General features: G+C 39.5%; 3 protein-coding genes across 8 annotated transcripts; all 3 read left to right on the top strand.

The window, feature by feature from the left end:
* The first annotated feature begins 289 nt into the window (after positions 1-289).
* Positions 290-1,440, top strand: LOC108877787 (uncharacterized). Its single transcript, XM_018667962.2, has 2 exons — positions 290-456; positions 1,065-1,440. The coding sequence occupies exon 2, from the start codon at positions 1,110-1,112 to the stop codon at positions 1,323-1,325; it is 216 nt and encodes a 71-aa protein (XP_018523478.1). The 5' UTR covers positions 290-456; positions 1,065-1,109; the 3' UTR covers positions 1,326-1,440.
* Positions 1,441-2,376: 936 nt separating this feature from the next.
* rab27a (RAB27A, member RAS oncogene family) lies at positions 2,377-13,947 on the top strand. 2 transcript variants are annotated; one of them, XM_018667886.2, is made up of 6 exons: positions 2,377-2,709; positions 8,544-8,712; positions 10,144-10,229; positions 10,333-10,436; positions 10,806-10,929; positions 11,616-13,947. In XM_018667886.2, the coding sequence occupies exons 2-6, from the start codon at positions 8,560-8,562 to the stop codon at positions 11,809-11,811; spliced, it is 663 nt and encodes a 220-aa protein (XP_018523402.1). In that variant the 5' UTR covers positions 2,377-2,709; positions 8,544-8,559; the 3' UTR covers positions 11,812-13,947. The 2 variants fall into 2 exon arrangements, with proteins under 2 accessions (XP_018523402.1, XP_050934031.1); XM_051078074.1 differs by lacking the exon at positions 2,377-2,709 and adding an exon at positions 2,760-3,091.
* A 529-nt stretch (positions 13,948-14,476) lies between these two features.
* Positions 14,477-24,645, top strand: vrk3 (VRK serine/threonine kinase 3). Of its 5 annotated transcripts, XM_018667882.2 has the most exons (21): positions 14,490-14,589; positions 14,717-14,792; positions 14,895-14,985; positions 15,183-15,386; positions 15,719-15,855; positions 15,958-16,222; positions 18,029-18,243; positions 18,344-18,490; positions 18,828-18,950; positions 19,090-19,251; positions 20,265-20,411; positions 20,807-20,862; positions 20,993-21,059; positions 21,511-21,595; positions 21,696-21,798; positions 21,901-21,993; positions 22,067-22,199; positions 22,619-22,736; positions 22,886-22,944; positions 23,042-23,178; positions 24,040-24,645. In XM_018667882.2, exons 6-20 carry the CDS (start codon positions 15,972-15,974, stop codon positions 23,176-23,178), a joined length of 1,896 nt encoding a protein of 631 aa, XP_018523398.1. In that variant the 5' UTR covers positions 14,490-14,589; positions 14,717-14,792; positions 14,895-14,985; positions 15,183-15,386; positions 15,719-15,855; positions 15,958-15,971; the 3' UTR covers positions 24,040-24,645. The 5 variants fall into 5 exon arrangements, with proteins under 5 accessions (XP_018523399.1, XP_018523398.1, XP_018523396.1 ...); XM_018667883.2 differs by lacking the exons at positions 14,717-14,792; positions 14,895-14,985 and having other exon boundaries at positions 14,477-14,589; XM_018667880.2 differs by lacking the exons at positions 14,717-14,792; positions 14,895-14,985; positions 15,183-15,386; positions 15,719-15,855 and having other exon boundaries at positions 14,503-14,589.
* The last annotated feature ends 93 nt before the right edge of the window (positions 24,646-24,738 follow it).

Raw genomic sequence — 24,738 nt, 5'->3', positions numbered from 1 at the left:
ACGGCTTTTGCAGTCATTTTGTATCTCTGTGCTGTCACTGTGTGTCTATTTGTGATGAAAATGTGTCCATTTTATGTGGTTATTTGTATATTTGCGTTGTGTTTTGCGTATCTGTGTGGTTGATTACCAACTATGTGTTGTTGTTGTTTATTTGTAATTATTTTGCATTCTCCATCCTTTTCATATTGCCCCTAAGTCAACATTATGAATACAAAACATCACTTAACTCACAGTACGTTACTACTGTTCATATTTGAGAAGGTTGCATGTTACCGCTCACTCCAATAGCGGGCGACCTTCAGCATGTTGTTCTACCAGAATTCATAGTAGAAGAAGAAGACTGTGCGGCTGCTGTACATAAGTGTCCTCGGTGTGTCTTTTCATATTTTGACCTCCGTGTGCTTCTCTTTCTCTGTGTGTGGTTATCACAGACACCCCGAACAAACTGTCTCATCGGTGAGTTATGAACGTTACGGAGAGTCGCCTTTAAGCCGGTTAAAATGTGATTTTGAGATGTATTACGTTTAACTGTCAGGAAACTGTCAAGCTAGCAGACGCTTTGTTCAAATGTCCGGTATGGGTTTTTCAAAATAGACGCATTGAAATGTATTTAATTATCAATCGTTTGGGAAAAGTTCATTTTTGAAATGCACAGTGTTTTATAGGAGCAAATTTTGAGAGTTGTTCGGTGATTGGTCGATTGAGTGTTTCAGTGAATTCTGATCATAATAAAACTATGTCTCAGTGTGTTCAGCACTGTGATTGTGCAGTTATTTCGGTTTTTAAGGCAAAACACTAAATTGAGTTTTGTTACTGCTCAAGAATTGAGGTTAAAAAAATTGAACACCATAAATCTTTCAGAGTGTGCAACCCACATGCACAGCTACATTAGCCTGCACTGTATGTAGAGTCACTAACAATCTCCATGCAACAAGCTATGATAAACATTTAGCAAGAACATGCAACATTCAAAAAAGCATAGGAAGTGCAAAATGATGCAAAGAAAAGGTACACTGATTAGAATTTAAAGTATCTTGGATAACACCACTTTATTCTTCTTTTAGGATGATCTTGTGCCTCAAGATTAGGATTCCTCATTAAACAGAGTCATGTTGCGAAGAAGAATACCTTTCACACAGATGGCCTTTGCCACACTGCTTGGAGTTGCTGGTGGTATTTATATCTACAGACCTTATTTTGAGCCGGTGCTGAAGAGTTCTGGACAGCAGGACCAGGACGTGTCAAAGAAACTGGATGTAACAGACTCAGATGACTCATCACTCCTGGGAAACACTTCACAGACAGAGGCCAGAAAAACAACATGAGATGCCGCTGCACCGTCAAAGCTGGAAGCCGAGACGAAACCAGTATGGATAAATTCATGCTTGTTTGGGGTAATTTGTGTGATTACAAATGTACAGAATAAAATATTTAACAATATGTCTCATTATCGTCTATGTGTTTTTATTTTTATACATATCTGCACATTAGCTTTGTGAACCAAAAAAGAGCACAAGGACAGGACTACATGTGTTTTCAAACATGACTAAAAGTGCTGTGAATGTTAGTAGTCCCTACAGAGTCTGGTGTTCATTGTTCATACCATGTATTGTATCAGAACCAAAACCTGGAAGTGTTCAAGCTGACTTTTGCCAGATTGCCAAAGTTTGTTTTATACACAGGGATTCACATTTACTTAGAAAATGATATTTATGATTCAAAGAAGCCCTGAAAATAGTCCACAGTAGGACACACATCAAAACTGTGAAGACATGAAATATTAGTTAATTAAAAATCTGTTTTCAGTTTTTAGACTTTTTCTCCAATCTTTGATTTCTGGTGACATACTGGATCATTTGAACATTTATTGAAATTAAACCATGTGAGGAGTTCAGAGCTGTTAACAACTCAGACATCTGAGACGTGACCCTGATAACACGCTGATTTTTGTGAGGCAAGGCATCAGAGGCCAAAAAGATTGGAAACCACTGGTTTAATCTTTAACAGTGTGTTTTATTTAAAAGCTTCATATATCACCCATTGTGTACAATCTTCATGTGAAAATTAACTTGTAACTGTAATTTTTATTTACATAGTGCCAAATCATAACAGAAGTTATCACAAGGTACTTTTAACACAGAGCAGGTCTCGACCATAATCTCTGTATTATTATATTTATAACAAGAGACACGTTTCCTTTTAAAAGGCAGAGATCTCGAGCAGAACTGGTGGACTGGTTGGGCCGCCATCTGCCTCGACCGGTTGGGTTACAATATATAATAGGGTACAATACTTGAGTAGGTCTGTATTTACTTTCCGACAGTGGTGTAGTCAGTTACACTGTAAAGAGAACAATAAATTCCTCCGAAATGTTGTGTATGAAATCCAAACACTCCAGTAAAGTCTGAGTGTTGCAGCTCTGGTTGTCAGAGTGCTGTAACGCCTGTTTCCCCCTCAGCTCTCCGGCTGTGAGTGATCACTCCGTGGGGAGGAGCTGTTTCCTCAACGCACCACAGAGTGCAGCCGCAGTCAAGTGTAGGTGGTGTTCAGTGTTAATGAAGCTGGTCTCATGTCGACTGATGGCCCAGAGGCGACGGAGAAAATAAAGTCCTCGGTTCTTGGCCTGTCTTAAAAAAGTTCAGCGGTCACTTCTAAACTTGTTTTTACCGGCAGCAGGACTCAGTGCGCAGCAGCTACGCCCCGGGGCCGGTGAGTACGAGCTGTTCAAGCGAGTTTTCAGGAAATGTCAAGTCGAAGAAAAAAGCAGCCTGTAGCATCTGTCAGGAGTTAGCGACAAGCTGAGAACTTTTCTGCTAACTTGAGTCCAGCCGAGTACTGGCTTCAGTAACAGATGGGACCGTGTGATAGATTCACTCTTTTTTTTTATCAGTCAGCTCTGGAAACATATTTTCCACCTGCTTCATCTCCTCAGAGCTGTTCGCTTTTTCCACACTTGCTCAATAACTCAATAACTCACAGTTCATCAAAGTAAAAACGTGTTTCATCAAGCAGGACTACCACTTACTGTGGTCTATCACTTGTATTGAGGCGTGTCTGGACACACATGAAGGCTGCAGTGTGTCTGACAGAGGTTGGTATCCACTTTTAGTTTTCATAGCAGGATCCATTTTATTTAGTAAAAAGGTGATTATTTGTTGCTTAAGTGGTCACGTGAGCAGTAGTGAGAGCCACATGAGGACCAGCTGAGGGTCAGTGGATTTTCTGTTTGTTTCAGTTAATCAGTTTGATTGTTTGCCTGTTTGTGTCTTTTTGTAAGGGTGTTAGTTTATGTGCCTCTCACTGCTGCTGCTGCTGCTGCTGCTGCTTGACTGCAGATAAACCCTTACAAACTATTTTAATGACCAGATAGTTAAGAGCTCTGGCAGCCAGGAGATTTTAAAGATGCCTGGTGTTCATGTTAGATTTTACTCTGAGATGCACATCATCACTGTGCTGCATCCTGTTCGTCTTTGGTTTGTTTAAAGCTGAAGTTTATGGCTCCCAAGGAGCTGCCAGCTTTCTGTGTCTTGGACGGCTGCCCAGGGTGGGTCTTCCACTTCTCCCTGACAAATGATTAAAGCTGCTTTTTTTTTGTTTGCTGGTCTGCATGGGTGGTGGTGGTGGTAGTATGTGCCTGGCAAACACTGGCTACTAGGTCCACTCCCACTGCAGGGGAGAATGCCAACAGATATCAAGGTGCAGCTCAAGAGTCGCTCCACTTCTGCTGCTTTATTTAAACAGGAAAGGGTCACTGAGATTACAGATCTATTTCTCACGAGTGTTCTGGCCAGGATAGGCAACATTAGCAATAAGTTACAGACGAACAACATGAGATAGCAATGTTTCCATACCCTGAAACAGTCAGCGGTAGCTCATCCAACCCATTACATGGTGTAGCCCTCTATACCCATAACAAGACCTCAATATGTTTTTTCCTTGGTTTTGAAGATAATACCAGCACCCAGTATCTTCTTATGTCTACATATACAGTAGGTCAGTATAGATCTGGATTTGAAGTCATGAAGTCATAGTGCAAATATTGATTAATGTTTTCAGACATTCTTGTCCTAAGGTTAATTAAGTAGTTTTTAAACCATGACAGATTTATTCAGTCTTTACTATGGATGCACTCAAAGCCAGATTAACACACTATGGAGCAAAATGCTTGGTGGTCACCTATTGATCCCCTCTTTCTGCACATTCTATATGTATTAGATAGCAAGTGGTTTATAGTAACTTGTTTTTAGTACCACCATGTAACCACAATGTGTACTGAAAATATAAAGGCCTTAAAATGCCTCGTGTTTAAGGCTCCCATCATTACAGTACAGTGCAGTATCACAGTTGTACCAAACAAATTAGTAGTTAATTAAATGACCTGAAAGTATCTGCCTCTTGGTGAGCTTGGGACTTTTGGGCCTCTGAAGGTTGCTGCAGTTGTCCACTTTGACTGGTTGGTAGTATAGTCTTAGCAACCCACAGTCTGCACTGATACTGGCCTGAACAAGTGGATCTGTTGTCAGTCAGACACAACTGACCCACACTGAAAATGGTTTCTCTGTGAATATCATTCACATTTATCAAGATGAGCTATTGACTAAATTTCTAAGATCTACCAATGGCATTAGATGGTGTTAGATTTGTTAACTATTAGAAGAAGGAAGAAAGAAAACACAAAAATGCCAGTTCAGTAGTTCACTATTTAGAGCAGATATCCTGTGATGCACGTCCTCACCATCTTGTCACAACACATCAATGACAGCATTAAAACCAGTCACCAGTTTTAAACCTGTGGCTGATCAGTGTAAAGCTTGTATATATTTCAAGCTGTTGCTTCTGTCCCACATACAATCCTCTTTGCTGTTGTTAATGATACCAACACATTTTGTTTAGACGATGTCACTGTTAGTTTTGCTACTTAAATGTGAGGCCGTTCTCCACTGAAGGGGAGGACAGTAATATAAGGCGTCTTAATGTTGTAGTAGTAGGACACAGACTTGTTTGTTGTCTGTTAAAAGGCTGAGGGGAATATGAGACTTCTTGCCCCTAAATTAGTTTAACTTGCATGATTTCTAGGGAGTCAAAGGTGATTAAGGAAAGTTAATATATTAAGATGGTAATCAGCAGAGCACTCAGCGACAGACAGGGATTCACTGTGAGGATTTAGGTTCTGATGTCTCAGAGAGGGGCTCTGTTTTAATGTCAGCTGTTTTCCGCCTGTCTGACGAGAATCCAGCATCACCGTGTTTCATTTGGAGAGGGATATTGTTGTTTCTTTGACTTCTCGTTCTTTCTGATTGCTCACTCCGCTCAGTGTTTTCTTGCCTTACACAACTCGAGATCATATTCTGCCATCAGAGCTCGCTTCCTTTTCACAACTGTGATAGGGCTGGGAAGTGCAATATGACTACGAAATGGCCCAATGCAATTTTAAATTTTAGTGCAGCATTGTGTAGTAGACATACTGCATTGTGCATGAACATTTCCTTTCTTTTCACTGTAACATTCACAGGAATTACACAATTTGTTGTGTTCAGACAGGGCTCAGTAAGGAGTTGTCTGATTGACCTGATAATGGTCTGCAGAAATATGCTGACACAATCTACATCTCAGTGTGGTTTGTTCTTCACTGTGTCACTTCTTTGACCTGTTTACTGAATCAGAAATCATGTCGTGACTCAGGGTTTGGTGTCAGGGTTTTAAATTATAATGTCAGTAACCTGGTAAGAGGAGTGATCTATACGTGCTGATGAATTTGGGCCTCGGCTGTCAGATCACCTTTTGATTATTCAAACAAGACTGTTTGACAGCATTAGTGTGTCCTTATTAAAATGTATGAAATGTATGAAGATACATTTTTCCATATTTTGACTTGGATCTCTCTGTACAGAGAGCTTTAACAAATCCAAAACAGTCCTACAATAAACCCCTTCTTCATGGTGGTTATAATGTTCAGTTTGTATTCAGAAACTCAGACCAGTATACAGCCATCAGCTACAACATGAAAACCAGTCACCAGTTTTAATATTGTGGCACGTAGGTCTAATACAACCACCACAAATTACATCCTCTAAAATGATCATTAATTTCATTCAGTGATTCTCAAAAACCATTTCAACAGAACATTAAAACCTTCACAAATGTAGGACTCACCGCAGGACTGTTGTGTTAGACTGCTTTAGTTTTAGCTGGGTCTACCTAATAAACTGGCAGCTGAATGCACCATGCATGTGCCAGCAGGGCTTTTGAATGGAAGGTAAGACGAGTGTGGTATAATGAAAAATGAAACGTGTCGGGAGGTTTGGAGTTTAAGTTAGTTAATATTGTTGCTCACATGTTTAAAGGCAGGCATGCTGTGGTCTGAGAAACGTGGTTTTCACTGACCATAAAGCTGCTTAGCAATTTCACACTGTATGTTTACAGTTTCATTGTGGGCTTCAGTGCTCAGGGAGGGTATTTATAGTGAACGTGTGGCTAACTAATGTCCACATTATTTAGTTTATTAATGGGGGAGGGGGGAACAAGTATTTACTTTGTGGATTGATGGTTTAGAGTAATTACAATGTAAATTCATAAAGCACATTTAAAACAGGCTTGCAGCATTAAATCATGATAATCAATAAATAAATTAGAATTTAAACAACATAGAATCAAAGTATGAACCTGACAAGGACAAAAATAGAAGGAATGTCAAACACAAATGATCAGTTCATTAAAGCTGGAGTTTCCAGGATCTCATAACAACCGAGCTCATCAGTCAGGATCACCTACAATCCAGCAGCACTGATGGAAAGATCTACGGCTTTTTAAATTCCTCAGTTCAAACAGGTGGATTTCATAGCTCTGGGGTTCAGTGGTTGTAGCTCAGTGTTTTGAAGAAGCCGTTTCCATCCCAGTGCATTTATCATTTTGCACGAGACCTTAAGCTGCTTATGTCTCCAAAGGGTCAGTGGGAGTTACAGAGAAAGAATGTGAGACTGTAAAAACTTTTCTACGCATTTGGTCATATGATGCATCTATGCTTTCTCTCAATTGTTTTGACTGGAATTAGTCAACCATTATAAATGAGAATGTTACATCCAGTAGATACCTTAGGGGGCCTCTCATACTCAATGTGTAATAAAATCTATGTTTATATACTTTGCTTCTGACAAAATAATAAATTCAACCTTGACTCCTAAATGTGTAAAACAACAGTTTACTTCTTTGTGTAGAGCAGTAGTAACTACCTTCAGTCTGTGTTGAGTGTTTTCTGTCTTTGTGCGTGTCTGTGGCCGGAGAGACACAGGAATTCAAAATGTTTCCTGTCACTGTGTCAGCAAGATGAAACAGCTCTTACGTTACACACATTAGCCCACAGTGCCAGCAGCTGTACAGATCTACATCTGGAGGTGTTGCAAAATATTAGAGAAGTGTAGTAGGGTTATACAGTATATTCCTGCTGCCAGCACTGACTGTAGCTTAAATTACACAGTCTGAATGTCAGGCCATGGTACAATATAGTGTGTGTCATGAGTTTGATGTACCATTGTGGTAAATCAGTCATGATGTTTATCATGTAACTCTACATCAGGACACTGGCAAAGACAGATGTGTTTCAGTTTGTTGTCATGGCTGCTCTCAGTTGGTCTGCACCATGTGAGTGATGATGGAACGCGTGTTAAGATGATAGCCAGTCCTGCAATTACATTTAATCAACCAGTTGGACTGGAAAGATGTCATATACTGAGGTGTGATGTCGACAGAACCACATTAAACAACATGTACCACTTTCACTCAATGAATGAATGAATTTAGTACCAAAACTATTGTTAATTAACATAATATAAGACAAACTGGCTAAACAGTATCTAGGAAGTTGAGAGACAGATGTAAAAGCTTCTTTACACCCTTCATTTTCATTTTTGTTACCTCGTCTGTCTCAGGACAGTGAGGGTTTGTGATGGCCTCTCTCCCTGTCCTGTCAGTGCTGTTGCACCTGCTACCATCAGTCAGTGATGATTGACATTTATCTACCATGACGCCAATATATCTCCTCTTGTCCAGATAATCTTAGAGGATGAGGCTGGTGTTCTTCTATGTATTTCTTATTGTCAACAAATCCCATGAAACCAACAGTACGTTAGTCTCTCAGCACTCTCCAACTTCACTGCCCTGTCTGTGGCACAAACCCACTGGTTCCTACTGAAGACGTAAATCTTCAGATCAAACAGATCACAAATCAAAAAAGTGACTATTTAATTCTATGGTACAGAGGAATAATCTATATTAGGCTTTGGCTAGTTGTTTGTATACATGTAATTGTTGGTTGTGTTCTTTTAAGTAAAAAATAATCTGGTATCGTCAGCTTTATGGTTAAATAAGAGCACCGTGAATTTTAGAGGTTGCTTATATTTGAGTGCTTAGATAAGACAGAGACTGCTGAGAGTGAGGGTTTAGGTCCAGTTCCAGGTCCAACAAATACCACTTCATTTTGAGATTTATTTCTCTGCCAAATAGTGTGATTGTTTGGTCGACTGAATTGTTTTGCTTGTGTGTTTCAGAAATTAAGGACTCACTATGTCTGATGGGGAGTATGATTACCTCATCAAATTCCTAGCCCTCGGTGACTCTGGCGTGGGAAAAACAAGTTTCCTCTACCAATACACGGATGGAAAGTTCAACTCCAAGTTCATCACTACAGTGGGGATAGACTTCAGAGAAAAGCGAGTGGTGAGTTCAGTCAGTTGTCATTGAAAAGGCCACACCTTCTCTCGAGCCAGCGCTGGAATTGTCTGGATTTCCTTCATTCAGTAAAAGCACACAGAGATTTTTACGCTGCACCCTCCTTGTGTCCAAGTGTGCTACGAGCACTTGCGGCTGCCTAATTAGGAGCTTACATGCATTCCCACACCATTAAGTAATACTCCTTTAACAAAAGACTACTGACGAGTGTTGCAACAGAAAAGAAAGAGTAATGACTAATGTTGGTGAGCAGCAGGCAGCACCCTCCTTAAGAATAAACACTTCATACCATTGGCAAACAGCTGCGCAGGGTTCGTAATTACAGGGCATTCACTCTTAATGCTGCTGACCTCCAGCTCCAAGAATCTGCCTGAATAATTGTTTTATCATGGCTTTACCAGTCAGTTATGTTAAGTTACTGAATGTCCACCATTATCTCTTTATTCATTGTGTTTCCATCACCTCAGATTGAAAGATACAGATACAGCAAGTGAATACTGTGCAAGCAAAAATTCTAAATAAGAGTTTTGAATTGAAAACAGTGATTTGGAAAGTTGAATTAACTATGAAACATTAACTTCCAGAGTAGCTTGTGTAAATGTCACAAATAGTTGTCATGGTTGAAGCACAGTAATTATGATGTGCCCTCAAACAACCCAGAGCTGTGCTTCTCCTCCTGGGGCAGATGATATTTGAATGAATGAAATGTGAAATAAAATGAACTTTATAACCATGAAGTCTTGGGCCTAACTGTTATCACAGACACATCTGTCTTATCAATCCTCTAATCTTAAACACCAGCTGAACGCTCCTGATCGGGGTTGTTGAATCTTTGAAACCACTGAAATGGAAGATTTGAATTCAGCACACTTTTGGGGGAATGAACGAGATATGATGCAGAATACAGTATGCATGCACTGATGTACTGGTAGTAATTTGCCTTAAATCCATATTTATTCTGTGTTGGTCATTTTATGTGGCATAGAGCCCAGTTTCAGATGACCACAACTGTGCAATGAGCTAAACACAGTCTCTCACAAACAACAACACAAAAACCCTGCAGTCAGCACCACCAGTAACATGAGCTAAGTAACAGTTACTCTCGACAGCTCAACAACATTCAGCAAACCTACTGAGATCATTTATTTAACAAGAGTAGCTGGAGGGATGTTGCCTTGTCGTTCTTGTTGTCACTAGTCTTGTTTGTTTTTTCTTGTGGAAGCAACTACACCAAACTGCACTCTGCTTCACTTTACAAATGTGTCTGTCAGGCCATCAGTAACAACAAACCGTGTTCCCACAACACGACCTCTCAGGACTGAGACCGAATGTTTCTGACTTTGTTTTATAGGCAGCAGTGAAGTGCAGAGAGAGAGAACGTCCAGTTAGTTTAACATCTGTCTGCTCTGTTTCACTCAGGTCTACAAATCAACAGGTCCAGATGGATCTTCAGGAAAAGGACAGAAGATCCACATGCAGCTGTGGGACACTGCAGGACAGGAGAGGTACATGAAGCACTTCTACCAGCACTTTCTTGCCTTCCTCAAAACCTGTTTCTTAAATTTGCCTTTACCACAATCAGTTCTGTTTCTCCTGAATTCTTTTCAGGTTTCGGAGTTTGACGACTGCGTTCTTCAGAGATGCAATGGGTTTCCTCCTCCTCTTTGACCTCACGAATGAGCAAAGTTTCCTCAACGTCAGAAACTGGATGAGTATGTCATCTGTTGTATCACGCTGAGTGCATTCAAACTGATGATTCTGTATATAATCAGTACAGGAACAAAGTGCACAGGACATTTGATATAATTCCATTTCTTGTCACGTATATGTTCACAAAAGCTTTTCGTGTCTGGTTGTTGTCAGACCCTAAATATTATGAAATTAAAGGTGTAATCTTCAAGTTATTGATAATTATCTTTCTGAATTTTTTATTTTGTCACCGGCTGCAGCTACTTCGCTGCTCAAATTTCTTATTTCAGGTGAATACAATACATTAATGATATCTCTCTCAGGAGTAAAGTGAAACCCCATTAAAATGGGACCAAATACATGATAATTTGCTGAATGTTTTTTTTTTTCAGGTCAGTTACAGATTCACGCATACTGCGAAAACCCAGACATCGTCCTGTGTGGCAACAAATGCGACCTGTCAGATCAGAGAGCAGTCAGCGAAGACGAGGCCCGCGAGCTGGCAGAGAAGTACGGGTATGTCTCAGTTTTGATCCATCTGTACATGAACCTCTCCCTCGAACGTTTGTCAAGAAGGCAGTGGCTGCATTGTTTGCCCAAGTCTGTGCGAGTGGAGAATGTCAGCCTAAACTGGTCCTCCTCGAAAAGCAAATATTTGTGAACATGTGTAAAATATCCTGCTCTGGCCCTGTGAGACACACCTTTACTAAAAACACAGACATTGCAGTGGATGCGAGCTTTATAAAATGTTTTTAATGGCCTTAAGAGAAGATTAAACATCAGTGTTTAAACACTACATGTCGTCACCCTAAGCTGACCAGCATTTATTATCTCGCTTGCTCCATGTGACCATTTACCTGCACAATAATGGTTTGAAATTCACCAGCTCACTCAATGTATCAAGCAGTGCTTTGCTACTCATGGGTCTTGATAATATTGTGTATTTTCCTTCAAAGACAAAAGCCAATAATACACTGATCCTACTGACAAGTACTGTCATTGCAGCAGATATTCCTCTGTACTACTGAGCCCCGTTGTTGTCCAAAAACTATTAAACACACACGAAGGAGCCACATCAACACACTGGGTGACTCTCTAAGGTCCCTTTTTTCTCTTAACCCAGAGATTTGAGTTACACTGTATTGCTTAGCGCTAGATTGCGACCTTGTCTTTAATTATAACAGCCATTTCCTCTCGTGCAGAATCCCATACTTTGAGACAAGTGCTGCGAACGGGCAGAACGTGAACCAGGCTGTGGATGTCCTGCTGGATCTTATTATGAAGAGGATGGAACGATGTGTTGACAAGTCCTGGATCCCCGACGGGACCGTCCGAGCTAATGGACCAACCAACCCAGACATCTCAGAGAGCTCGGACAAGAGCAAATGTGCATGTTAAGAGAGATGAGGAGCCATGTTACATATCTGTAACCATAATACTGGTGAAAAACATAGGAAGACAACCAAGTTCAATGTTTCACAAAGTGGGAGTTTCTATTGTTTCTGTGTTAAGTAAACCTTCACATTCATTTGTGTCCATTGCCCCACAAACGGTGCATACTTTTATTGACATGCTGTATTATTTGTCAGGCAAGAGTAAAGTGCCTTTTGAATATGGGCATTTTCATTAAGGATTAATGTCATGGGTCTTTTGAATAATTAATTCATTTTGATTATGAGTCTGGGATATTTATTTCTTTGCTTAAAATGTCCAACTCTGCTGTTGAATATGCTGATCATATTTTCAGGTATAAACTTTGTGCTTCATGTTGCAGCAAAATGGGCTGCTCCACCAGATGTGCTATGAATATACTGTTGATACTTTCTGTAAAGTTAGAGTAGATTCTAGTACACTAGTACTAAGTCACATTTATTTGACTGTAGTCACTGTTTGTAGGTGGAGAAAAAGTGGCTTTGATTGTACTTTTAACCAGTTATGAACTACTGAAGCTCTCCTGAATGTCTAGCTGATTACTGCAATCTCACCTGTGCCGCCACACACACACACACACACATATATATATATATATATATACATACAGCATAAGCTTGATGGACACTGTACACACACTGTATTTTCTTTATTAAAACAGTACTTGTGCTGAATTACGTAATGCAGTTGGTCAGCTATACTTCATTGTATACAGTGACAGGTTTGGCCAATAATTATAATAAAGGATGTTCATTAGTTTGATAAGAGGAATAAATATGTCCTGAAAAGCAACAGTGAAAACCAGAAACTCAGCTAATTCAGTTAATTCATCCTGCTGTATGAAACACCTATTCAACAGATGATTACATAAATACAAAAAAAAATAAAAAAAATCGCCTTGCTGTAGCTTTTGAGCATATTTTAACTGATTTGAACAAAATGTGTTTCTAGAATTAGATATACCTTTTAAACTACAATATCTGTTTGGAGACAGTTCACTCATTTGTATTTTAGCTTCAGGTTTTTAAAAAATGGTTTGTGCTGCCTCCAAATTAAATACATACAAAGTAAAGCAAGAATTGTTTTAGATGATGGAGTTGGAATTTCATCTTCACCCTTGTGATAGTTCATTGACTCTCTTCCTCTGCAGCTCCCAGAGTCAAACTTTGTCAACATTTAGTAATGCCAGCTGTGGAGAGGCCGACCCTCCCTGGATCCAGTCCCCTGCATTGCAATTTTTTTTTTTCATTATTCACTTGTTTACAGTTTTGAATTATATACGTTTAAAAGTATTTTCCCGAGGTGAGATCCTAGATTCACACACCTAGTACTGAGCCTCAGGATAACAGATGAGCTTGAGTTATTCCTGGGGTTCCCATTGTGTTTTACAGTGGAGCTGGGCCACTTTGCCTGAAACAAAAACCAACTCTCAGAAAAAATTAATAATGCTCTTTTATAACATTTATGTTATAAAACAGTATCATTAATTAACCTTCAGAGAAAATTAGCTGAGGTGCTAATTTCACACAGAAAATGCCTCATATTCTAATTGTTTCATAAGACATTAGTTAAACAAATTTCTATTAGTGACATGCTAACTAGATAATATACAGTCCAGTAGCTTGTTAAATCTGATGGTTTTGATGTCAATACATTTTGTTTGCCATGTTTTAAGTAAGGCAGTGTAACTGGGCCTGCACCTCAGTTTATCTGATGGGAAGCATTTACAGTCCTAATGTCTACCCCTCCAGATCAGTTTATAATACCTATGATATTTAATATTTTACAAAAATTGATTGTTTTTACACTTAGTAAAACATAGAGGTGGCAAACTGTATTTAAAAGTTCACACACAGATCTACCTTGTTTGTATTACACTCTCATTCTTTCCTATATAAAAGGGTGAATGATGAATGATGTTAGTTAAGACATTAATATATTTTTCCTTTCACCGTTTCAGTACACATTTTTTAAACATTTATCGCTGAAATTAAATTTGATCAGTTAAGACTGAACTGAAATATTTCCTATTTTCAACTGTGCCACACTTTCATATGCAAAATATGTAAATTATTTCCAAAAATAAACATTTTTATTTATGTATTCCTTGAAGCAGTATCTCATTTTATACGAATATATACAATACAATATATACAACACTGTTTATCATCTCACCAATATATAAGAAAAAATCAGCCCACTCATGTTTGGTTTTTCCGAATTTTGTGATACTAAACTTGAAAGGCATCACAGATATATGTACAAAAACCTACAATAGCAAAGATATTTAACAAATGTATTTCAATTGTAAAGCAGTGATTTTATTTCTTCAGGTCGTCCTGGCTGTAAGATTTTAGTCTGTATACTGTGAAGTCCCATAGATGAAAGTCTTGTGACAGTAGCTGCATAAATTAATAATGTGCTTTCATGGTGAACCCATTCTGAAATAAGACTGCATCACATCGTGGAAAAGCCCAGTTTTTCTGAGAGTTGATTCAAACTTTACCTGTTTGCGTACAAAAAGCGTGGTAGTAGCTCTCCTACAGTCCTGCAGGGGGCAGCACATCCCCTGTTGTGACAGGAGCGTATATCCGGTGAAGAAGAAGAGGTATGCCAAACAGTTGATAGGCATTTTCCCCACCCGAGTTGAGCGATGATCCGCCCCTACCCTGCCTCTGATTGGCTAAATCTTTCTGCTAATCGCTAACGTTAGCCTAGCAGTGATGCTAACCAGTGCTACAAGAGGTAAGTTAATGTGAAACACCGAAGCAAAACTATCCCTAAAGTTAAGTTAGCCACTTATATGCTGTTGAGATCACACCACCAACGTTTAGTCATTTTAAATACTTGTGACTGCATGCTGTATGTGCAGTGACAAATGCGTTATCCCGGCCAAATACCCTCAACATGGATGCTAAGTGTGCTGCACCGAAAGTGGCGACAGCAAGGTAAATGCTAAAATAAGTGTCAAGGCCGCCTTGATGCCCAAGTGTAGAGCTGAAAACAAATGAATTAGCTAACGGGCTAATGTCAGTCTTACTTTCAAACAGATCAGGAAATCTGAGAAGGCCCCTCAGCACCGCTGAGCGGTTTCCCTGCAAAGCCCCATCCATAAATATTAACCAATACTGTGAGTTATTGGTAAGTGCTATGCTGTCCCATGAAAAACCTCATATACATCAACGTCTGGATTCAATTTCTTTTTTCTACTGTTAAACTGAGGGTCATCCATAGTGGTTATCATGATACACCTATACAAACACTTAAATATATTATTAAACTTAGAAGACAGCATATTTTATTTGGTCTTTTAAAACATTTTTGCCTTTGTGTTAAAGGAATTCTTACCAAAGGATTATCAGTACCATGTCTGTAAATACAAAGCTGTGAACCAATCCAGCGATGACCATATCAGTTTTGAGGCCATAGTGCGGATGTCCCTTAAATCGAAGGAGGAGATCCTGGTGTGGCTGAAGTCCATGGCAGTCACATGGAGAGTGGCCCACACCAGGCCCACAAAAGGCCACAGGATCATCTTCAAAGTGGGTTGTTTTTTTCTAAAGAGTGCCTTTTGTAGCGTTATTCCTGTGAAGTGATTTAGTTTCCAGTTTCAGTATGTTCAGTTGAGAGGTGGCTCCTCATGCAGGGTGTCTGTAGGTCCTTAAAAAGTCTTAATGTCTTTAATTCAGTTTTGGAAATATAAAGTCCTAAAAGTCTTTAAATGCTCTTAAATTTGAATTTACAATGTTGTAACTGCAACAAACATTTGATCTAATTTAACTTATTCATCTTCATCAAGTTCACAGAAGATGATTTGTCCAAAAATCAGTCTTAAATCTTGTCAGAATTCCTCCTGTTTTTTATTATACTGTAGGCAGACTACCGGTGCCAGCACAACACCAAGCCCAGGGAAACATTAAAGGCTGGCAGGGTGTCCAAAAATACTGGCTGCCCTGCTAAACTTAAAGTCACCCTTGTGCGCACTGAGGTCTCCAAGGGGCAACGGAGCAGGTCTAACACACAACCCCCACTGAAATTCCAAAGCAGTTCTTGTCTTAATGCATGTTTGCACATATCTCTTTAACTGTATACTTTTTTCCCTTTTCCCTCCAGGAACACTGATCCTCATGTACCTGACTACCCAACAATTGTGGATATCAATAATATTCACAATCACAGAATACAAGAGGTTGATGCAATGCATCACCAGGATGTGGATGTGGCCAACAAGACTGGAGAAGCTCAAAAAGTTGCTTGAGGCTGGGCACTCTCCATCCTCAGCACTTGATGTGTTGAAGTATGATTTGCAGGTTCAGTGTAAGGATGATTGCACCTCAGCAGACCACTCCGTCTGTCCTGACCTGCACTTCTGCCATAGGTATTTACAATGACTGGGTACTAACATATTGCGTTCTCACATTTATATTGCATAGTGCACAAAAACATTTCATTTCCCCAAACATGTCATAGCTCTACAATTAGTTTTCAGAATGATGTTATGTCAGATTTTCACAGACTTTAGCAGCAGATATTCAATGCAGAGTACAGCATTTCAGAAGGAAAGAGAATGTTAGATGCTCTGAAGAGGCAGACTGCACTCTGTAATAGTTAATGCAGCAGTCTTCTTTATGTTTAGAACGTTTTTGTGTTGAAGGTATGATAAAACAAGGTAATAAGAGGGGCAGTACACTTAATAATTTAGATGAAAACCCTGAAATATACTTTAATGAATTACTTTGAGCATAAGCACTGTAATATTAAGGGCTGGTACTCTCTTGGTGCTCGGTTCAACTGGCATTCTCCTTTATTAAGGCATGTTATTGATATATATTTTATAACAAATATTAAGCTGTTTCCTTATTAATATCTGTTACATGCAGCATTAATGTCGGTAGATTAAATGTGATTAAGCACAGCAAGGTGGCAAGAACAGTATCACATAATCTTAGTCTTGTTTAGTAGAGGCAGGTTTGTAAATCAGGCAAAAGTTTGGACAGAATCTAATTAACATTCATGATACTGATACGGCCTCATGTTGATCGTGTAATCTCAACAACAGATAAATGATTATCTTAACTTTAGTCTAGTTTCTAGTTCTTCTAGTTTTGCTTCGGCGTTTCACAGAAACAGACTTCTAGTAGCTGCAACAACCGGGAACAATAACGTGAGCTGGCCGGGCTGAGTTGCTCCTCTCCCAGCCCTGTCAGGCTCGTAGCACCGGTTAGCATCAAAGCAAAGCTAACGTTAGCGGTTAGCAGACGCCTGGAAGGAATTAGCCAATCAGAGGCAGGGTAGGGGCGGGACTTAGCTCATCTCGGGTGGGAAACCAAAAAGGCGATTGACGGTGGAGCAGTACTGGGGAAGGTAACTGATACTCATCATTTGTTTTGACAAGTTTTATAATTCACCATTAAATATATATATTTTTTAGTCAGGTGCCAGTTTTAGTTAAAGGCCAGGATCAAACTCAGCAACAAGACGATAGTTGAGTCAACAACTCCATAGCTGTATTTTTATCTTGACAGGTTTTGCTTGAGGTTTAGCTAGGCAACGCTTAAGTTATTCGGTCATCGCATTGTGGTTTCCAATCTGACTGATACACATTGAACTAACTCAGTGTAAACAAACGACACTCAACCTTTAGCACCAATGGTGTTTTGTAACTTTTCTTTAGTTGTCGTGTTTTCACCATAGTGCTAACAATGGCTGGCTAACGTTACCTTCAGTAGCTGTTTTATAATATGTATATATAAGTTTAAAACCTAACGTGAAAGCACAACGACCTGAAGTTTTTAATCGATCTTTTTAGTCTTTTACGTCGTTTTTCATGGGGTTGGATACAGTGTGAGTTGCCATGGTAAACCATCATCAGACCTTGTATCTCCATGGCCATACACAGTTCGGTTAAATTAGTATTCAACACCAGTGGTTTTGTAGTAAAGTACAAATTTGAGGCACTTGTACTGGACTTCAGTATGTCAGTTTTGTGCTACACTCTACCTCTCCTCTATTTCTGTCTGACAACTAGAGTAAGAGGTTTGTATAGAAAATGTAATGATTATCTTATAAAAATATGATTGTTTAGATTTTACGACCTCAACAGTTGACTGACATCTGTTATGATAATTTCTTTTTCACGTAGTAATGACAAATGACTTTACATAGTGTGTGTTTACTCTTGCAGAATGCCTTTCCATTTCTGCCCCCAGTGTGGGACGAAGTTGCAGCCTGGTTTCAGATTTTGTCCATCATGTGGGGAGAAGCTTCCAAGTGTCGCTGATGAATCTGGACCTGTGAGCTCCACTGTTTCTCCACCCAGGAGGGATGAAGTACCAGTATTGACTAAAATAAGCCTTGCATCAAGTTCAAGCCCAAGTTCAGAGCCCAGAGAAAGTAACGGTAAATATTGTGGTTTTTTTTAACTCTTTGTTCCAAAAACTTGATTATCTTGATTTTTTAACTCTTTGTCCCCAAAATGTCTTTTTTTTTTTTTCTACAGCCCATGCATGTACTACCTCAACTCCAGTTACAGCTCGCCCTGCACTGCGAAAAACCCGTAACTCCCTTCGTCTGGACAGGGAAATTAAATTCAACATTAAAGATGTCACTCCACCTGTGGTGCCCTCCACTAATGACAAGACTGAAGGTAACTAAAGTTGTTTGGACACAGTTTTATCTTCTTAAAGTTTTTAGTTAGTTTTCTGATAAGAGATGCAAAAGGAATAAGTACAGAGACATGCAGTAGCACGAGACTAATGAAGTATGTATGTGTTACATATACGTGTTAGCAGATTAAAGCCACCAGTGTGGCAGCTATCTTTAAATTCAGAAACACTGTCTGACCAACAATGATGCATGCTGAGAAATAGAACACACTTTATAATATGGACCCATATGAATACAGTAGGTGTGAAGTAAAAAAAACAACAACAAGATAATGCCTTGATTCTTGAGAATGAGAAATCTATGTTTTGTATCGACAGATAATGGCGTTGGTGTCCATATATCTCCACCAAAGCAGCACTCAGTCACTTTCAAACTGGATGCAGAGGTACAGCCCAGATTAGAGACTTCATCTTCTCCTGTCATTAAATCCCCTCGAACTGGTGAGCTGAAAGACAAAACAAACAATCTGTTTCATCTACTCATTCATTCAATACCTTCATCTATTCATTCATTCATTTGAAAACTTTAGTATCTCTCTTCTTTTCCTTTATAATCTTTTCTTAAATCTCTGTCATGTAGTGAGGGGAAAGGCAAAACTCTTCAGTCCTGTGGTGAAGCAGGTAGAAGAGGGAAAGAAGCTGACTGATAAAACAAGTGGGAAGGCAGAGGGACTGACAGTAGACGGCTTTACTGTGGCTGTTTCTCCAGTTTCCTCACCAATCTCTAGGTCTCCTTTAAAAGGTGAGCTACACCACACAACACGAGGTATTACACATTCATCCATGTACCGTGGTGGAAAAACATTTTCAGACACCCATAAAATTTTACACAATCTCAAATATTACCATGAAATATTTGGGGGAAGAATATTATCTTGTTGAAACATCTGGTTTCGAGAATGGCACAATACTTGGCAGAGTTCAATGTGCCATCACAGACAGTGAGATGACCAACACCAGCAGCACTCATGCATCCCCAAACCATGATACTGCCTCCACCATGCTTGACAGGAGGTACTGTACATGCTGGAGATGATGCTTCCCCTGCCTCCTGTGTACCCTCTCATTATCTTCACATTATCGAATCTTCTTCCACTTCCTGGCTGTCATTCAGCAGTTTTCCCTGCACATGTGGATCAGGATGCGGTCATTTCTTGCTGAAGAAACCCTTGGACGCCCAGATCTCTGTTTGTCTTCCAAGCTGTTGGTTCGTCTGTATTTCTGCAGAGCGTATCCAACTGCTGAAGGACTGCATCTGCACTTCCTGGCTATCTGGCGGCAGCTGTACCCTTCCTGGCTGAGAATCTGTATCTTTAGACGTGTTTCCTGCATTTGGTTCCTTGTTTTAGCCATTTTTGTCTCTGAAGAACTTTCAAATGTGCTGGCTTTATATAGACATGAAGTTTTTAATGGCTTTTTTTTAAGGATTTGTTTAATATTTTGGCTGTGACTGTACTAAAAGTAAATGACCTAAGAGTGATTCTTAATGCAATATTTCACAAATGCATTGGGTGTCCAAAAACTTTTCTCCACCACTGTATAGGTGAAAATCACCAGTTAGGTTCAGCCTCCCAACAGATTAATGTGTTTACCTTCATATTGTTAAACTCAATGCTTGTTGAGTCTGGATCTTATAGACAGAATCACATACACGTCCTCGGTCTAGTCTACGTCAGTAAAGTCTAGTCTATACTAATGATGCCACACTTTATTTCTCTAAAGCACTTTATTTGAAATGTTTGTATGAATTTACAGTGACGGGAAAAAGCAAGTCCAAAAAGGCAAAGCATGCACCCACTGTGGAACCGCTACAGGAAGGCGAGGAGGTGACAGATACGGCAGGCAAGAAGTGGAAACTGATGAAGCTGCTCAGTCAAAGCACAACAGAGATCATCTATGAAGGTGAGACTGTGCACGTGACATCAGATGAGGCAGTAGAGGGTACAATAGAGGTGCGGTTTAACAGTCTGTTGTTCCGGGACAGATTGCATTAGTGATCATAATTGTTCAGCCATCACATGCAAAGTGTTCTAAAATTAAAACAAGACAGGTTACAGCAAACCACTAATGAGGAAGTATTCCGTTTTAGATTAAATTTATACTTCAGGAGAAAGTATTATAATATTATTAACACAGTAGATATTACTTCAGAAACAACTAATGAGAAGAGAACTTGTTTCATTAACTTTCAAATTCCAATGAAGTGATGGCTATATGGATAGAGCTGCAGTTTCTTTTAGAAAAATAGAAAGAGCTTATAGCATGTCAAATGAATGATATTGTGTTGTCCTTTTCAGTTTTGCAAACAAATTCACGATCCAGTTCCAAGGAAGCAAATCACGTCCTCAGGCTGGTAAGTGTCAGTTAGGTCAGGTCAGGTTTCCTGAATATTGAATATTGATCATCTCTGTTTCCAGTAACCAGTGCTTCTTCAGTTGTGCAGCTTCACTGGGTGGTGTCTGTAAAGTTTTTCTTACTTTTAGGGAGCTAAAGATGGTAGAATCTTCAATGAGCAGAACTTCCTGCAGAGAGCTGCCAAACCTGCGTCAGGTGACGGTTTAGTGTGTTTGCATTCATGTTTAACTCCTTCAAATATTTCATCTGACAAAACTGATGATTTTCTGTCTTTCATGGAGGGTGGGTTGATCCGATGATAACAACAAGACAAATGAACTTTGTTAAAACTAAGGCAGCAGCAGCATTTTACAGCTTTGCTTATACTGACTTACTCATGAAGTGAGTTAGGTTAGTCAGAAACAGCTACACTCTGAATTAGAGGTAGGTGTTAACGCGGGTTCTGGCAAATTCACATGTGACCTACTGATACAACATCAGGTCATTTCATCATCTGTTCAGAGGAAAGCAGAAGCGGGCAAGAATGTAAGAATGGACAAATTAAATCTCCAACTCTTTTTAGATTCAGCTCGGATTTGTCATGAGTGTTACTTTACATAATACCACACATGACAACCCTTCTCTAACACCTGTTGTCTCTCTCTAGTTGACAAGTGGATCAGACAAAACAAGATGGATTTCCTGGGGATTCCTTCCTGTGTTGGCTTCGGTCCTCATGCAGATTCCTACAGGTGTGGAAAAACGTTTATCTGTGAATATTTACACACACGTTATATATGAAAGCATTTTGCATTAACTTGGGGTTCCACTGTACATGATTTTTTTTTTCAGGTTTCTGATTTTCCCCAACATGGGCCAGTCTCTCCAGTCTGTCATTGAAGAAGAAGATGGTTTTCTGTCTGAAAAAGCTGTTCTTCACCTCGCCTGTAGGCTAGTGAGTGTTCTCACATCACCTGTAAACGTATTTGATTGGTTGTCTGGAAACAGATTCATTCTTTCTTAATAAATTGTAACACTTCTTTTTTCATTCTCTCAGTTAGATGTTCTGCAGTATATCCATTCCAATGAGTATGTTCACGCTGATATTAATGCAGAAAACATCTACATCAAACCAGGACAGACATCACAGGTGAGACACTCTGACTGTACTCTGTCCTCGTCCATGATTGAAATGTGTTTAACGCTGGCCGCTCTTTTCTTAGGTTTACCTTGTAGGATACTGCCATGCTTTCAGGTACTGTCCTGGAGGCCAACACGTGGAGTACCGTGAAGCCAGCAGGACACCACATGAAGGCACTATGGAGTTCATCAGCCTGGATGTTCATAAAGGAGCAGGTGTGTCACTGCTGTGATTCACTGACTCCTCATCCCCAAACTAAAAACACTCCTACCAGTGTCAGGGAAAGAGACATCATTTCACCATATAAGTCCATGTAAATCAAACACTGCCAGGTTTATTTTTCTTCCCTTCATGAAGGGACAGCTGCAGTCCTCCCACAGTCCATCTGTCTGCAGAGCTGTCAGGCGCTCACAGGCTGTACAAAATAACGCAGATTTACATTTTTCTTGTGAAGCCGATTGTGATGTCTTTTTAGTGTAAGAGCTATTTCACCATTTTACTTGTTTGACTATGAGAACCAAAAACAACAGTGTGATAGGGACATCTGGGGATTGTTTTGTTGTGTTGACATATCAGGGAAAACAGATGTTGTCATCACTGTGTGTGTGTGTGTGTGTGTATTTTCTGCTTTCAGCGCCGTCTAGACGCAGTGACTTGCAGTCTCTGGGTTACTGCATGCTACGATGGCACACAGGGACGCTGCCGTGGACCACCCTCACTCAACCGGACCAGGTAGTCGCCCAGAAACAGAGGTGAGAGAGTTGATCACCACTGGGATATCTGACCTTCACACACGCCTCAGAAATACCATAGAAATATTGAATTTTAACAAAATTCATATAGTTAAGTCAGTAGTGCATTACAGAGAAAATGCACATACTCAAAAACATTGTCATTATAGGTACATGGAGGATGTTCCTGCTCTGTTGAGTCACTGCTTTGGGAAGACAAGAGTCTCCAGTGAGTTCAGATGTTTCTTATGTATCATACTGTATAAGTGTGAGATGCCAGCTGCTCATAGTACATTATCTGTGTGTGTGTGTGTGTGTGTGTGTAGGTGCGTTTCAGACTTACCTGACTGCCGTGATGGCTCTGCAGTACTCTGAGCAGCCCGACTACACAGCGCTGAAGGCCGGACTCAGTGCAGCCTTACTGCAGATGGGGGGGTCATTGGAGCAGCCTCTTAGTTTTTAGGTAAGAACACGAAACTCAGAAATGTTATGCACACATGCACCTGGATATGTGTGGTCAACAGCATGTTCTGGCTCTTCTCTGGTCTTACACCACAGGGTTTTGACACTTAGTTTTCAGGTTTTTAGGTGTGAAAAAGTTACTCAACAGTGGCCTTGTATCTCGTTTAAAAAACAGTTTGCTCGAGGTTTTAGCACAAACTCAGATATATAGAGTTGGCAGACGAGCTTACAGTTGGAAATTTACATGTGTCTGCTATGATCGCTGGTTGAGTCCGGATTGGAAAACAGTAAAAACAATTAGTCAAAATAGCCCCACTGTGCACAGTAGTACCAACTGAAAATACTATATATATTACAAATATTAATTCTGCAAATAACACATTATACTGGTTATTGGGGTTCTCAAATGATGTCATATATATCATGTATGCACATGAAATCACATTAATTTAACACATAAGTTTCCTTTAATAGAAAATTAAAACTTAATGATAAATATTGTATTTTCCATTATTGCTGAGGAGTTTGCAGATGTTTTTAAAACCTGAGCAACACCTGCAGTCAAACTGCAGGTACGACCTCCACCAGTCAGAGGCCAGGGCCTTAGCATCTCTGCAGCAAAGACAGTTAAGTGTAAATGTCTTGCTGCTGCTCATAAAGGTTGTTGTAACTATGAGTGCATGGAAACAATCAAAAACCTAGATTAACATTTTAAACAGCTCCTCTCGTCTAGATTTTGGTCGTTGAATATTATTAATATGAACATGAATCAAACTGAGCTGATGATGAGTATTTTGAAAGTTATTGTGCATTTTATGTGATAATATAAAATTCAAATATGGCTGCTTTGTTTTATTTTTAGAGAAATGGAACAAAAAGAAAACAGTTGGAAGGTGGACTGCATTTTCTTTATATAATTGTTTTATCATGCTGTTTTTTTTTTATCTGTGATGTTACATTGCACTGAAAGCAGAGTTACAGTTCTATATGTGCAAACAACACTTACACCAGGTCAATAGGATTTCACTGGGGTCATCATTTTAAACATTCATGTTGTGTTGGTTTCTCAGATAAATTGCACTGTGGTTTTTAGCATTACAATGAATGAGAGAGGGATTCAGGTTCAGTTTCAGAGACAGATCTTGGGAGATGTTGATGCTTTATTAGTTAAATGTGTTACAATGACCTTTACTCTTGTCTGGTTTCAGGTACTTTATTTTAACAGATTGCTTGTTTCAGCTGTTTTCTGTTTCATGAATTTACCCTTTTTCTCCTGTGAATGTAAAGGGGAGAACAGATTGACAATGCAAATGTTTTCTGTGTCTTTCCTGTCATGATGTGAATTTAGTCATTTCTTTAAGATGAGCCCACAAACAGATGGGGATTGACACAACTCCTCAAAGCTTCCTTATATTGTCTGTAAACATAGTTAATTTGCAATAATAAAGTGGCTGTATTTATAACAGTGCCTTAGTGTCCTTTGACATTCAGTCATTTACTCTGAAAGCCAAAGAGCACCACACTCCACAATACATCTGACTTTTTCTATTTAATGGCTGTT

Source organism: Lates calcarifer, linkage group LG2 (genome assembly GCF_001640805.2).
Source record: "Lates calcarifer isolate ASB-BC8 linkage group LG2, TLL_Latcal_v3, whole genome shotgun sequence".
Classification (NCBI taxonomy): Eukaryota; Metazoa; Chordata; class Actinopteri; family Centropomidae; genus Lates; species Lates calcarifer.
This window is presented reverse-complemented; position numbering and strand designations above follow the sequence as displayed.